Source organism: Ovis aries, chromosome 3 (assembly GCF_016772045.2).
Source record: "Ovis aries strain OAR_USU_Benz2616 breed Rambouillet chromosome 3, ARS-UI_Ramb_v3.0, whole genome shotgun sequence".
NCBI lineage: Eukaryota > Metazoa > Chordata > Mammalia > Artiodactyla > Bovidae > Ovis > Ovis aries.
In genome coordinates this window covers 147,849,486-147,864,760 of record NC_056056.1, presented here as the reverse complement: position 1 = coordinate 147,864,760, position 15,275 = coordinate 147,849,486, and the positions used below count along the sequence as shown (strand labels likewise).

The window sequence follows — 15,275 nt, the reverse complement described above, 5'->3', positions numbered from 1 at the left end:
CACAAGCCTCTTAGCCTCATCCATCAGAGGGCAGACAGAAGAAGCAAGAAGCAGCAATCCCACAGCAGCTAATCAAAAACCACCTTACAGAAAGTTAATCAAGATGAAAAAGCAGAAAGTTATGTCCCAGATGAAGGGACAAGATAAAAGCCCCAGAAAACCAACTAAATTAAGTTGGGATAGGCAAACTTTCAGAAAAAGAATTCAGAATAATGATAGAGAAGATGATCCAAGATCTCAGAAAAACAATGGCAAAGATGCAAGAAATATTTACCAAAGACCTACAAGAACTAAAGGATAAACAAACAGAGATGAATAATATACTAGAAGGAATTAATTGCAGAATAATAGGCAGAAAAACAGATAAACAACCTGGAGGACAGAATTGTAGAAATCACTGCCGCAGAACAGAATATAGATAAAAGAATGAAAAGAAATGAAGGCAGCCTAAGAGACTCTGGGACAACATTAAACAGACCAAGATTTGCATTATAGGGGTCCCAGAAGAAGAGAGAGAGACAAGACCTGAGAAAATATTTGAAGAGATAATAGCTGAAAATTTCCATAATATGGGAAAAGAAATAGCCAACCAAGTCCAGGAAGCACAGAGAATCCCACATAGAATAAATCCAATGAGGAACACACCGAGACATACAGTAATCAAGCTGTCAAAAATGTATTAAAGACAATGAAAAAATATTCAAATCAGCAGAGAAAAACCACAAATAACATACAAGGGAACTCCCATCACATTATCAGCTGATTTCTCAACGAAAACCCTACAAGCCAGAAGGGAATGGCATGATATATTTAAAGTGATGAAAGGGAAGAGCCTACAGACCAGAATACTCTACCCAGCAAGACTCTCATTCAGATTTGATGGAGAAATCAAAAGCTTTCCCGACAAGCAAATTTAAGAGAATTCAGCACCACGAAACCAGCTTTAAAATGAATGCTAAAGGAACTTCTCTAGGCAGGAAATAAAAGGAGGAAAAGACCTACAGAAAAAAAACAAAAAACCAAAACAATTAAGAAAATGGTAATAGGATCATATATATCAATAATTACTTTTGTAAATGGATTAAATGCACCAACCAAAAGACATAGACTGGTTGGGCAGATGAAAATATGTGTAAGTATGCACTTCCAATTATCACTCACTCTGCTTGACGCCCCCCCCCATTTGAACAAAATTTTTTTATATTGTTAAGTTATTCATGTTCCCATTATGACTTGCAACTGTATTTATCTTTTACTTTTTGTGTGGATATTTATCATGAAAACTGATTATTATCTTTTACTACTGTGACTATGTAACCACTACACACTTAATACCATTGTATCATGATTGGTCAACAGAAAAATAATGGAATTCTATATCTCCAAAGTTAAGATTTAATAGAAAAACCTGCAATCACTTTTTAAAATCCAGATGCATATCAGAATTATCTTAAAATCTTTTGAAAATTACAAATGCCCAGGTATTACACTACTTTTTAAATCCAGATCTCCAGATATGTTTCTAATGAGCAGTCATGTTTAAAACCAACTGGACTATATGATGATATTTTACTTTTATCTAGTTTGTTTCATTTTTTTGATTTCATATTCAGTGCTCCTATTTCATTTAGTTTATGTTTATCACTTTTCCATGTCTATTTTTTTCTTGATGTTTTTTCTCAAGCCTTTATTAAGCATAGTAGAAAAGCTTTTGTGTGTGTGTGTGTGTATATATATATAATATGTATAATATATATATTTTTTAAAACTTACAAATTTTTGCCTAACTAAAAAATTTATAACATTTTGATTCCACTTCTTTGACTTAGTATGGATAGAATGCAAGATTTCTAATTAAAAAATACATATACAATAAGCAACAAAGGTTTACCATATAGCAAAGGGAACTATGCTTTATAGTATGGGCTACCCTCATAGCTCAGTTGGTAAAGAATCCAACTACAATGCAGGAAACCCGGGTTGGATTCCTGGGTTGGGAAGATCTGCTGGAGAGGGGATAGGCTACCCACTCTAGTATTCTTAGGCTTCCCTTGGGGCTCAGCTGGTAAAGAATCTGCCTGCAATGCAGGAGACCTGGGTTCGATCCCTGGGTTAGGAAGATCTCCTGGAGAAGGGAAAGGCTACCCACTCCAGTATTCTGGCCTGGAGAATTCCATGGACTGTATAGTGCATGGGGTCACAAAGAGTCAGATGAGACTGAGCAATGTTCACTTTCTTTTCAGAGGGAACTATAGTTAATATCTTGCAATAACCAATAATAGAAAATAATTTCAAAAATAATATGTGTCTATGTATAACTGAATCACTTTGGTGTGCACCTGAAACATTGAAAGTCAACTATACTTCAATAAAATATATGTTTTTTTAAAAATAGATTAAAAATGAATATAGCATGAATATATGAGGCAGCAATTTACACTATGTCTGTAGATGTAGCTTCATACAGTATAGATACAAATATCTAAGTGTCCCTGATATAGAATATATCATGTTTAATACTCAAAGATAAAAGAGCGTCATATTACTGGTATAATGTCAGTATAAGGAACCAGTTCCATATATATCCATTAACTATTTGCTGTGTATAACATAAGCTAAAATCTTTTTGTTGAAAGAAGGTAGTGGGGAGAGAAAGGGAGGATGGGAAGGAAAAAGGGTTGATATGAAGGTTAGATAAAATAACTAAGAATGTATGTAATAAGTACATGTAAAGCAAAAATGGTTCAAATTCATATTCTAAGTAATTAGACATTTCCCTAGCAGCTATTGACATGTGCTTGACACTCTTCTAGGCACAGAGGATATAGTGCTGCCCAAGACAAAGTCTCTATTCTTGTGTAGCTTGCATTTCAATGGCAAAGATTACAATAAACACAACAAAAAGTTAACTAGTTATAAATGCTATTGTGATAGCAAAAAAGGATGATGTATTAGGGAAACATAGTGGCACTGTGAAGCTGGTGGGGTGGGGTGGGGCTTCTTTTGATTAGGTGCTTCACAGAAGTCCTCTTTGAGGAGGTAACATTTTGGTTTAGCCCATGACAACAAGCAACCAGTCAGATCTGGCAGAAGAGCATTCCAGGCAATAAAAATAGCTAAGCCAATGGCAACCCACTCCAGTACTCTTGCCTGGAAAATCCCATGGATGGAGGAGCCTGGTAGGCTGCAGTCCATGGGGTTGCAAAGAGTCGGACACAACCTCACTTTCACTTTCACTTTTCACTTTCATGCATTGGAGAAGGAAATGGCAGCCCACTCCAGTGTTCTTGCCTGGAGAATCCCAGGGACGGGGGAGCCTGGTGGGCTGCCATCTATGGGGGTCGCACAGAGTCGGACACAACTGAAGCGACTTAGCAGCAGCAGCAGCAGCAACACAGGACATAAGACAGGAGCAAGCTTGAGTCTATAAAATCTGACTGCAGATATATTTTCTCCCTATTGTAACCTTGGAAGGAAAGTTATGACCAACCTAGATAGCATGTTCAAAAGCAGAGACATTACTTTGCCAACAAAGGTCCATCTAGTCAAGGCTATGGTTTTTCCAGTGGTCATATATGGATATGAGAGTTGGACTGTGAAGAAAGCTGAGTGCAGAAGAATTAATGCTTTTGAACTGTGGTGTTGGAGAAGACTCTTGAGAGTCCCTTGGACTGCAAGGAGATCCAACCAGTCCATCCTAAAGGAGATCAGTCCTGGGTGTTCATTGGAAGGACTAATGCTGAAGCTGAAACTCCAATACTTTGGCCACTTCATGCAAAGAGTTGACTCACTGAAAAATACCCTGATGCTGGGAGGGATTGAGGGCAGGAGGAGAAGGAGACGACAGAGGATGAGATGGCTGGATGGCATCACAGACTCGATGGACATGAGTTTGGATAAATTCCGGGAGTTGGTGATGGACAAGAAGGCCTGGCATACTGCGATTCATGGGGTCACAAAGAGTCGGACACGACTGAACTGAACTGAATTGTAGTCAAACTGAAACGCTATTTTGATAGAATAAAGTTTACAAAATATCCTGGAAAGAATCCAGAAACAATTATTTTTGTAATTTGCACTGTTCTTTCAATAGAAAGAGGATTAAGAAAGTTTAACTTTGTAGAAGCATATATACTTTTTAAATGATTTTTAAAGGTATGTGCCATGACAAACGGAGAAGGCAGTGGCACCCCACTCCAGTGCTCTTGCCTGGAAAATCCCATGGATGGAGGAGCCTGGTGGGCTGCAGTCCATGGGGTCGCGAAGTCAGACATGACTGAGCAACTTCACTTTCACTTTTCACTTTCATGCATTGGAGAAGGAAATGGGAACCCACTCCAGTGTTCTTGCCTGGAGAATCCCAGGGACTGGAGAGCCTGGTGGGCTGCCGTCTATAGGGTCGCACAGAGTCGGACACAACTGAAATGACTTAACAGCAGCAGCAGCAGCAGCCATGATGAAAGGTACGTAAGCAAAATATTTAATAGAATCATTCTCTACTGGGAATTCTCAGAAATTTAACACATTTTGAGTCTAATAGAAGACTTTTCTACATTCATATTATTTTTAGCATAAGTTTTCTGATGTTTAGTAAACAGTGAGTATTAGGCAAAAGAATTCCTACATTTACCAAACTTTTCTTCTCCAAATGGTTTTTCAATTCCAAAACGCAAACATAAAAAAGAGTACATTTTCCTCTAGAAACCTGTTTATTTATTAATCCATGTAGAGGGAACAGAATTTTCTATTATCCTTTAGCAACCTGAGACTTTAAATAAAACTGCCTGACTTAGAAATAAACAATTATCATAATAGTATACTCTACTAATATATACCTTTGCACAACCTCCAAATTCATGACACTTTCACTAGATTATTTAAAACTTCATTTTATATAAAAATATACTGAGTTCTGTATTTTTTCACAGAAAGAGTGAGATATGTCCACAATAATGCAGTTAGTAGGTGGCAGAATTCAAGACTCTTCCTCTATTTAATAAAGGAGCAACCAGAATTGATATTATGAAACCTAACCTGATGAAAACCTCTATGCAAAAGTCATAAAATATAAATTGCTAAAGTATTGATAAATAGTTAAATATGCAATGTAGGACTCTTCAAATGCTTTATTTTAAATCTATTTAACACTATGCTGTATCATTAGCACTCATCACTGCTCTGTGACTCAGTTGCTTAGGTCGTGTCCGACTCTTTGCAACCGTGTGGACTGTAGCCCAGCAGACTCCTCTTGTCCACGGGATTCTCCAGGCAAGAATACTGCAGTAGGTTGCCCTGCCTTACTCCAGGGGATCTTCTCAACACAGGGATTGAACCCCCATCTCCTGCATCTCCTGCAATGCAGGAGGTTTCTTTACCACTGAGCCATGGGGAGGCCCCTTATTGCTACTCTAAAGGTCTATAAATCGAAAAACAGAGCCCAACCAAATTGTAGTTAAAACACAATTTCTCTCACATTTATTAACACAAAATTTCCCCTTGTTTAGTACTTCTCATCCTCTTCCAGCAGCTTAATGAATTTGCAAATACATCTTTAAATAATTAAACCTAGACTAAGGTCCACATTAAAATCATTAAATGTACATATATGGTCATATTTCTAATTCTGTTATTAGGTCTAATCATGTCATGGTTTGAACTAAGCACAGATAACTTCATTCTACTTATCAGTCAATTATTTTGCATTTGAATTCCAAAATGCATATTTGAATTTTATAATGCTTTAAATCAGGGTCTCAGATTTATTAGCTATTTTTACACCTTAGTTTTTATAGTCAAGACAGAGTATTAAACAATAAATATTATTCTCAATAGAATTAAGAACTAAATTCAAATTTGTGAATCTTCTATGTTTTCCTAATAGAAGATGTAGTTATTGAAAATATAAGTTAAACTTATAAATTTAATGTAAACTTGCTGATAACCTCCTCTTTCATATTTTAGTAAATATGTAACAATATAGGTTTATATTACTTGAGTAATTCCTATAAGGAAAAAAAATTAGAATTCATTTCTGGATATTAATTTCTGAGGAAATTTCCTATTACTCCCCAAAGTTACCTTGTTTAGGCTCTCAGGGTACTGTAATTTTGATTTTCAACCAGGCAATAAAGCAGTAGAAATTAAATTTCTCTCTTTCTGCTTTCTGAGGAAGTAACTGCTTCTGTAATTAAATCACTATGCCTACCTTTCTTGATTTCCCTTCCTTTCCATATGCTTCCTCCAAGCATTTAATATAAGGTACAAGAATTCTGAGTTCTTTTGTATTAGTGTGTTGGCAAAAATCAGAAGATTCTTGAATATCATCTTACTTTGAAGTTTAGTCTGGAAGCCACCACTTCTCCCGTTGGTGTAATTATGGGAACATTTTCACAAATAATTCCATGCTCCACATCAATAACTTTTCCTATAAGTTAAGGAACAGTTTACATTTCAAAAGGCATCACGTGTTATTGCTAATTAAATAACTTAAAGCATAATGCAACATAACAGATAAATTTACTATAAAGATAATTCACAGTAATGTCATAGGAATAAATGCAAATAAAGATATCTATATCTAAAACAAAGCCTAATGTAAACTTGCACATTTTGATGTATCTATTTAGACTATCTTTCTCAGAAATATCATTCTACAATAATACGATGCTAACATCAAAATGAGAGCAAAGATAAATTCTGTCTGGTATCAGCTACATTGTTTATAACTACTTATTTCTACAAATTAAACTTTCCTACAGAAAAAAAAAAACAATGCCACAGAAACAAAGACATAGAAAAATACAATCTTTAAAACTATAATAACCAAATTAAATGATAGAATAAAGGAGAATAATATAACATTAATTCTATTATTTGAATTTTAAAAGCAAAAAAAAAAATCATTCTGCCATATGTACAGTTTCCAGGAACTATTCTAGACATTTTGTCCTAAATAAAAGTAGCATAGTATTTTTTATGATAATTTTAGTTACTACTCTTCAAAATACAGCACTAACTTTAGGAATAACTGTTTAAATAACTAAATGTTGGTTCCTTAGCTATCTTCTAAAATACCTTGGTTCTGTTGATAAAAACTTAACATATAGATGTACAAAAACATTTGAGTTTAATACCTTTGATTTCCAACGTTTCACTGAGGGGTAATTCTATGTTAGTTCCACCCTTGCTATGGTTTTCACACTCTTGCAAGACAGCAGTTCTCTTATAAATGCCTCTTTTTACTTCATCAAAAACCCAAAACATGTTGTATACTCGAGCAGTATAGCCTGCTAATTCAGTTATCTAAAACCAATGCAGTGATATAAAATAGTTAATATACTCAAGACAGACTTTTAAACAAATATGCAATCATATAGGATTCTTGATTTAATGTTAAAGGTCTTATTTTATTATGTGAAAAATAGGTAAGCATATCCGATAACTAAAACTAGTAGCACTAAAAAGCTTACCAAGAAGTAGCACAGCAAGTTGACAGTTTAAGCTTGATTGGAATTATAAAACTCATCAAAATTATTTATTCAAGTCAGGATTCAGAGTGACATGTAAAGATTTCAGAATATTAGTGAGACTTAAAAATCTTCCAAAGTCTTTCAATCGATTTTTTGATTTGGCTCCATTTACATGAACACTTGGTTTCCAGAAATTAGAAGTTTTGTGTAAAGCTTAAATTCATTCAATGAAATTATTTTTATGTTTTTTCAATTTAAAATAGAAGATTTTTTAAAAATGCATTTTTTTCTTGTTAAGAAATAATGTTTCTAAGTGGTTATCAAAATTCCTAAATTAGGCACAAAATTCCTAAATTTACCCCTGCTAGAAAATATCAACATTGAGTCAGCTCAGTGAAAAACTTCAAATTCTTTTCAGTCCAAATCCCAAGATTCAGTTTCTGTTCAAGCCAAACATGATGTATAGGTCCAAAGAGAAATATTAAATATGACTTTTTTTCTAGATGAGATTATGAGATAAATCTCTGTTTTAGTTAAAAGACTCAATAAAATGGTGTCTTGCTCCTATTCTGCCAGTTGTCCAATTTAGGTTGAATCTCGGCTACTTTTCTATTAAAAGAACACTTCGTTATCAAGGTGACTCATGTCCCGTTAAGACCATCTTTCTCAGTGTAAAGGACGCAATAAAAAACATTCCCTTATAGAATTGTTTAGTAGGATATCGGTATCAATAAACAAGGCATGTCACTAATAAATGTCTCTTAAACAGTAAACTGTGAACTAATATAATACCAATATTTGTATAAGATTTTTGTGAGTACAAAACTAAAGCAGGGAATGAACAGGTATTATTGTTAAAAGCCTTCTGCCACTTGTCTCTACCATGTGAGAGGTCTATAATTAGATGAGTATTTCATTTCTGTGTATTAATATTATACTTATTATATAGGATAGTTTCTAAAACATTTCCTAGAAGAATTTTTTGAGTTCCCAAGTAGAAGTAAGCAGGGCTAAGGATTAACAAAATATGGATCCAAAAGAAATCTGGGAAAATATATTTGTGTAAAACAAATCTAAACATATTTGGAGGTCAACTGAAAAAGGCAGGGGGCACTGAATTAGTATACCAGGATGCAGAGTTGAATGGGCCAAGAGTGTTAAAAGAAAAAATTAGGAGTGTGATTGCCAACAAATTACTTCAAGATATAGGAAAAGGGGGTTTCTCTATCTTGTTCCCTTCAGAGATAGTGGAAAACCATGATGCTTTCATGTGCTTTCACAGCAATAATAAGATCCTTTAGAAGTGAAAATTCTATGACTCAATGCACATACAGTCAAAATAAAACAAAATGGAATCATTTCCTATGTTGGAGACAATCTAGAAAAACAAACTGATATTCTCTCTGTGACTTAGTCAAGTATTTGAATGTGAGTTGTATAAAATTTTGATTTGTCATTTAATTTTAATAAGAAATTTATTAGATCAAAAAACCTACCTTCAAAGCTATGCCTCCAGTTTATCAAAATTAATATTTGAAAAAAATTTTTGAGCTGTTTTGCTTTATGGCCCTAAACAACTGGTTTTATCTTTTCTTTAAAAAAATTCAATAAATAGTTGTTGAAAGAGACTGAAAATTTCTGTCAGCAAGTCACAAACTTTACAACTATCTTATATAATTTATTTAAGGATGATTTAATAGGCAGATAAATTTATAATTATGCTCTGGCAATCTATATTGATACAAAAGCCACAGGAGTCATTAATAGCAAGAATGACTATTCATCAAATATTATTTAATATCTGAATTGAAACAAATGACTTTTAATCTTAACCCTGTGATATCTGTAGGTCTATCTGTAGATCGTACTACCATTCTTTCAGGAAACATTTACTGACCATATACAATATTCCAAACATTAAAATAGATATTAAGAATGTAAAGATGAATAAGATAATTCCTGCTTTACACTCAGGGTCTCAAGCAGGAAATAAACAATTATAATGTGGTAAAGCACCAGATGTACTATGAGCACACAGAAGGAAGACCCAGGCTTCAGAAAGAAAGTGGATTCACAAAAGGGTTTCTTACATGTGGTCGACTTGAAGGAAAAGGAAAAGTTTGTAAGGCATATAAGTAGTATTATTGGCTAACATTTATAAAAGTGCTTACTATCATAACTCTACAAAGTCATCACCTTCATTATTCCTATTTTACAGATGAAGAAATAGACACAAACAGGTTGAGTTCAAGTAATTTGCAAACACTGGAGCAGGAATTTCAATTTAGGCATTCTCACTTCAGAATGCATACCAAAAGGCTTTTTAGTAAAATTTAAAAAACAAATATGTTATACTACAGACAGAAAAAGAGGAGTTGACAATTGAGAGTATAAAAACTGAAAGATAATACACTTGGGACTTGTCCTTTATCTTGATTATGCTCTTAGCAGTTTTTGCTAGAGAATAGGTGTTTCCCAAATAATAAACATATGTAGTAATTTACATTTTTGCTTGATTTTCATACATCTTATTTAAATCAAACTGACAAGAAATGCAAGTACCTCTTTGTATGAAGACATAATCCTTTCAATAGCATCAGCTCCAGAAGCCAATAAATTTCGGGCAGTGGTAAAGGCTTCTGTCCGTTCACTAACCATAGCTTGTTTCTGACCATCCTCTAGATCTAAAAGCAAATTAAAAACTATTGAATTTTTAAAGTAACTAAATGTTTTATTTTATACTGAGTTTTGATTCAAGCTGTGACTCAATCATATGTGAACTTTTCATTAGTATCAGGATTTCCTAGAAATTAATGAATTGTTACAAACACAGTATTTGTACCAGATTTTATTCAAATTTTCCTTTGTCTTATTTTACTAGAAGGAGAGTTAGAAGAATTAAATCTATAGGTATTAAGACAATTTTCATTTAGCATTCGTTTAACCCTTACCAAATTCAACTCCCTACTCTATTACAGCCAGGTAATAAAATGCTACTGATTCAGTCAATAAAAAAGCCACTAACTGGAATCTAAGCAAATATTTCTAGTGTGATTTCTTTTAAAAGAAATGCAAAGTAGCTGACCATCAGAATCTACCTCTGTCTACTTGTTTCAACTTTCACCCTACAGTTCAGCAACACCCAATCAGGTAAAATTCTGTTTACTCTGTAGTATTTGCATATATAATTTCTCCTGATTTTAATATACTTTCCTTTTTGCCAAGCTCTTTCTTAAAGAGTTAACTATTTAATACAGGTTTCCCTGGAAATCCTTGTCTGGCTTTCCCAGTGGACTATAAGTTATTTAAGGGGCAAACTGTATTTTATTCACTCTTCCTAGTACTCACCAGAGTGTTTAGAACCTACTATTCCATGCTAGCCTAATCCATAGCTGATAATAATTGCTCTTAAATGTTGCTGCTGCTGCTGCTGCTAAGTCGCTTCAATCGTGTCTGACTCTGTGTGACCCCATAGATGGCAGCCCACCAGGCTCCCCCGTCCCTGGGATTCCCCAGGCAAGAACACTGGAGTGGGTTGCCATTTCTTTCTCCAATGCATGAAAGTGAAAAGTGAAAGTGAAGTTGCTCAGTCGTGTTCGACTCTTAGTGACCCCATGGACTGCAGCCTACCAGGCTCCTCCATCCATGGGATTTTCCAGGCAAGAGTACTGGAGTGGGGTGCCATTGCCTTCTCCGTCTTAAATGTTAGGCATTATTATTTTCTATAAGTGTTGCTATTTTATATCTATTCAGTTTAGTCTTGCTCTTCAAAATTATTCTCTCAAGGTCATTACTTTTATCTTGCCATCAATTTTATTCTCTATCCAGTCTTTCTACAGACTATCACCAAAGTTCTAAATTGAAAGCTATAAATTAATGAAAGAAATTAGAATAATATAGCCATATATCATAGCCACTTTGATATTTATTTCACCTGGATTTATCTCAGCAAAAAAGGGCTTTTTTTTCTCCCTGACAATGCAAATATTTAACATGTGCCCTGATATAATTTTCAGATACTTTCACCTTTACTTGCTCATAGACAGCTCAGCTGAGTTTGAAAGGGATCCATGCATAATAGAAGGTAAATTCATTCAGCAGATATTTACTGAACAGCAAGATTTACAAGAAATTAGGCAAGGTGCTATAGGACATGAAAGGATTAAATGTGCTTTTCAAACTCTTTCCCTAGGGAGCTTACAGTTTGGTAGGAGAAAAGACAAGTTCCCAAATAACAATGCAGGGCAACCTATGAGGAGAGTTAGTGTGATGCATTGGAAAGAGACGAAGATAATTTCTTGATGCAAGAGACAGAAAATGCTTCATGGAGAAACAGACTGTGAGGGATGGCTTGAAGACTGCATACGATTTTAAAAGATCACAAGTACAGCATAAGCAATATCTCAGAGAAGAGAAATTTCAGCAATGCCAATTGAATAAATAACTTGTTCAAGTTATGGTATTGGTTGGTGTCAAGCACTGATTTTATTTTGAGAATCAGAATAACCATGAGTTCATGGGAACCTCCTGGTTTGGCTATTGAGCACTGCTTTAGAGAATTATTTCTGTTTCCCTTGAAATTAGTTGTGCAAAGAAAGGCTATAAGAGCTAGTGTAAGTAAGGAAAGAAAGACATGATTGGATAAACTGGGAACAGAATCTTCATATACTTAAGAACATTTAAATGTGTGGCAAAATTTAGACAGCCACAAAAAAATTAACAAAGGACTCTCAGCAAGCTACCAAAATAGTGATTGCTATATCAGTTAAAGTACTAAGAATAGTTTTGACTCAGAGAATCTGGCTAAAATAATTATGGGATTTCATCAATTTGGGTTAAAAGGGGTTTAAATAACAGCTTTCACTGACAGTCTATATTAAAAAGAGAACACTAGCACAGACAGACTGCTGTTTGGTACAGGATGGTACTTTCTATACTACTTTGGCAGACTAACACCTACTGGGTTTTCTCCAAGCTTTTAAACTTGCAAATTTGTAACAAAATTAAAAACAGCTCCGGAAAGATTTCATTTGACATTTTTATTCTACTAATTTTTCTTTAGCAGGTGGTTTAAGAGCAGTGCATGAGTATTTTATCATACACATCGTAGGGAACTATGTGACTTCTATGACAAGGTCAGATTTCTTAGTGTCTGTTAGACATATAAACTCACAACCTAAAGCCCTCACCCATTTTGTATGCTAGGTAGATACATTTCATTTTCCTCACCAAATATTTTCAATATTTTTTGAAAAGGTCTGCATTTAAGGATTTAATAGTTAGCATTATATTCTCATCTTATTAGTACTTTTCAGGCCTGATAATAATAAGTATATATTGAAACATGGTCACATCAGTTGCTATTTCACTGAAAAGATGAAAAAGGATTTTAAAATGAAGGTTATGCCATAATTTCTCAAATCCTATAGAACTGTACATGCAAAGAGTGAACCCTAATGTAAACTATGGACTTCAGTTAACAATGTATAAATAATGTATTATTAGTTGCAATGAATGTACAACACTAACACAAGATGTAAATAAGAGGGGAAACTCTGGTAGGTACACTGTACTTTCTGATAAATTCTCCCATAAACCTAAAACTGTCCTAAGAAAATTGTCTGTTAATTTTATAAAAGTTGAAAAAGTAGGCTCTTCTTTTGTACTTTTACCCTTTGATTTATATTTGAGTTTCTTTCTTTTTATTTATATTTTACCTTTGACATCTTGAAAAATCTCAGCAAAAACTTACAGCCTTATCCAACCTTATACCACATATCAACTTTGAGTAGACTGATGTGAAATGAAAAACAATTAATTTCTAAGAGATAAAATTGGACAATATCTTATGACCTTGGGTTAGACAAATATTTCTTAAGCAGGACATAAAGCCATTAACCACAAAGAATTAATTGACAAATTGAATTATATTAAAATGATTACTTTTCTTAGACAAGCTGTTAAGCGACTGAAAAAGGAAGAATCAACTGGGAAAAATATTGGAAATTTTGTGCGTGTGTCTGACAAAAGACTTACTACAGAATACATAAAAGCTTTTACAAATCAGTGAGAAAAAACATATTTAAAAACAATCTAAAATTAATCAAAAAAACTATCAGCACTTCATAAGAATGGCTATCCAAATGGCCAACAAATGAAAAAAAGTGCTTAATCTCATTTGTCAACAAAGAAATGAAAAGACCACAATGAAGTATAACTATAAACTTACCATATGCCTAAAATGAAAAATACCTGAGTGAAAAAGACTGAGATCAAACAGTGACAAAGAATGGAACAACTAGAATGTTTATACACACTATATAAGGTTACTTATGGAAGATTCCAAAACCAGCAAATAAATGATCTACTACTAATAAATGGTCAGTAAAATAATTACCTTTGATGAGGCATGGCAGGGGCAGGAGTAAGTAGGGATAGGGGTGGGAGCCTTAGGATGAGGATAGGACTGGGAAAGAGTATAGGGACTTCTGGGATGAAGGTAAGCTTCTATTTCTTCTGAGTGGTGATTATGTATACGTGTTAACTTTATGACAAGTCATTGAGTGGTACACTAATGACTATGTCCTGCTGACATATGTATTATACTTTACAAGTGCAACTACTTAGATGCATAGCTACTAACAGCTAAAAGTATGTCTGATATATATTGATAATCGATGTTATGATAATTGGTTAACAGGACAGTTCAGTTCAGTTCAGTCACTAAGTTGTGTCCGACTCTGTGAGCTCATGGGCTGCAGCATGCCAGGCTTTCCTGTCCATCACCAACTCTTGGAGCTTGCTCAAACTCCTGTGTATCGAGTTGGTGATGCCATCCAACCGTCTCATCCTCTGTCGTCCCCTTCTCCTCCCATCTTCAAGCTTTCCCAGTTTCAAGGTCTTTTCCAATGAGGTGGTTCTTTACACAGGCCCTTCAGCATCAGTCCTTCCAATGAATATTCAGAACTGATTTCCTTTAAGAATGACTGATTCGATCTCCTTTCAGTGCAAGGGACTCTCAAGAGTCTTCTCCAACACCACAGTTCAAAAGCATCAGTTCTTTGGCACTCAGCTTTCTTTATGGTCCGACTCTCACATCCATACATGACTACCGGAAAAATCATAGCTTTGATTAAACAGACCTTTGTTGGCAAAGTAATGTCTCTGCTTTTTAACATGCCCTCTAGGTTGGTCATAGCTTTTCTTCCAAGGAGCAAGTGTCTTTTAATTTCATGGCTGCAATCACTATCTGCAGTGAATTTGGAGCCCAAGAAAATAAAATCTGTCACAGTTTCCATTGTTTCCCTATCTGTTTGCCATGAAGTGATGGGACCAGATACTATGTTCTTAGTTTTGAACGTTCAGTTTTAAGCCAGCCTTTTCACTCTCCTCGTTCACTTTCATAATGAGGCTCTTCAGTTCCTTTTCACTTTCTGCCATATGGGTGGTGTCATCTGCATATCTGAGGCTATTGATATTTCTCCCGGCAATCTTGATTCCAGCTTATGCTTCATCCAGCCTGGCATTTCGGATGATGTACTCTGCGTATAAGTTAAGCAGGGTGACAATACATAGCCTTGATGTAATCCTTTTCCAATTTGGAACCAGTCTGTTGTTCTACCTCCAGTTCTAACTGTTGCTTCTTGACCTGCATGCAGATTTCTCAAGAGGCAGGTAAGGAGGTCTGGTGTTCCCATCTCTTGAAGCATTTTTCATAGCTTGTTTGTATCCACAGAGTTAAAGGCTTTGGCATAGTCAATAAAGCAGAAGTAGATGCTTTTTCCGGAACTCTCTTGCTTTTTCTAT

At 34.7% G+C, this 15,275-nt stretch overlaps 1 protein-coding gene across 1 annotated transcript in view; it reads right to left on the bottom strand.

The window, feature by feature from the left end:
* The window catches only part of ABCD2 (ATP binding cassette subfamily D member 2), an 89,280-nt gene that overhangs the window by 66,830 nt on the left and 7,175 nt on the right, over positions 1–15,275 (bottom strand). The window contains exons 3-5 of the mRNA XM_012174508.4: positions 10,032–10,153; positions 7,134–7,302; positions 6,330–6,424 (exon numbers count right to left, since the gene is read on the bottom strand). Of these exons, the coding sequence (XP_012029898.2) occupies positions 6,330–6,424; positions 7,134–7,302; positions 10,032–10,153 (386 nt within the window). The remainder of the gene's footprint in view (positions 1–6,329; positions 6,425–7,133; positions 7,303–10,031; positions 10,154–15,275) is intronic.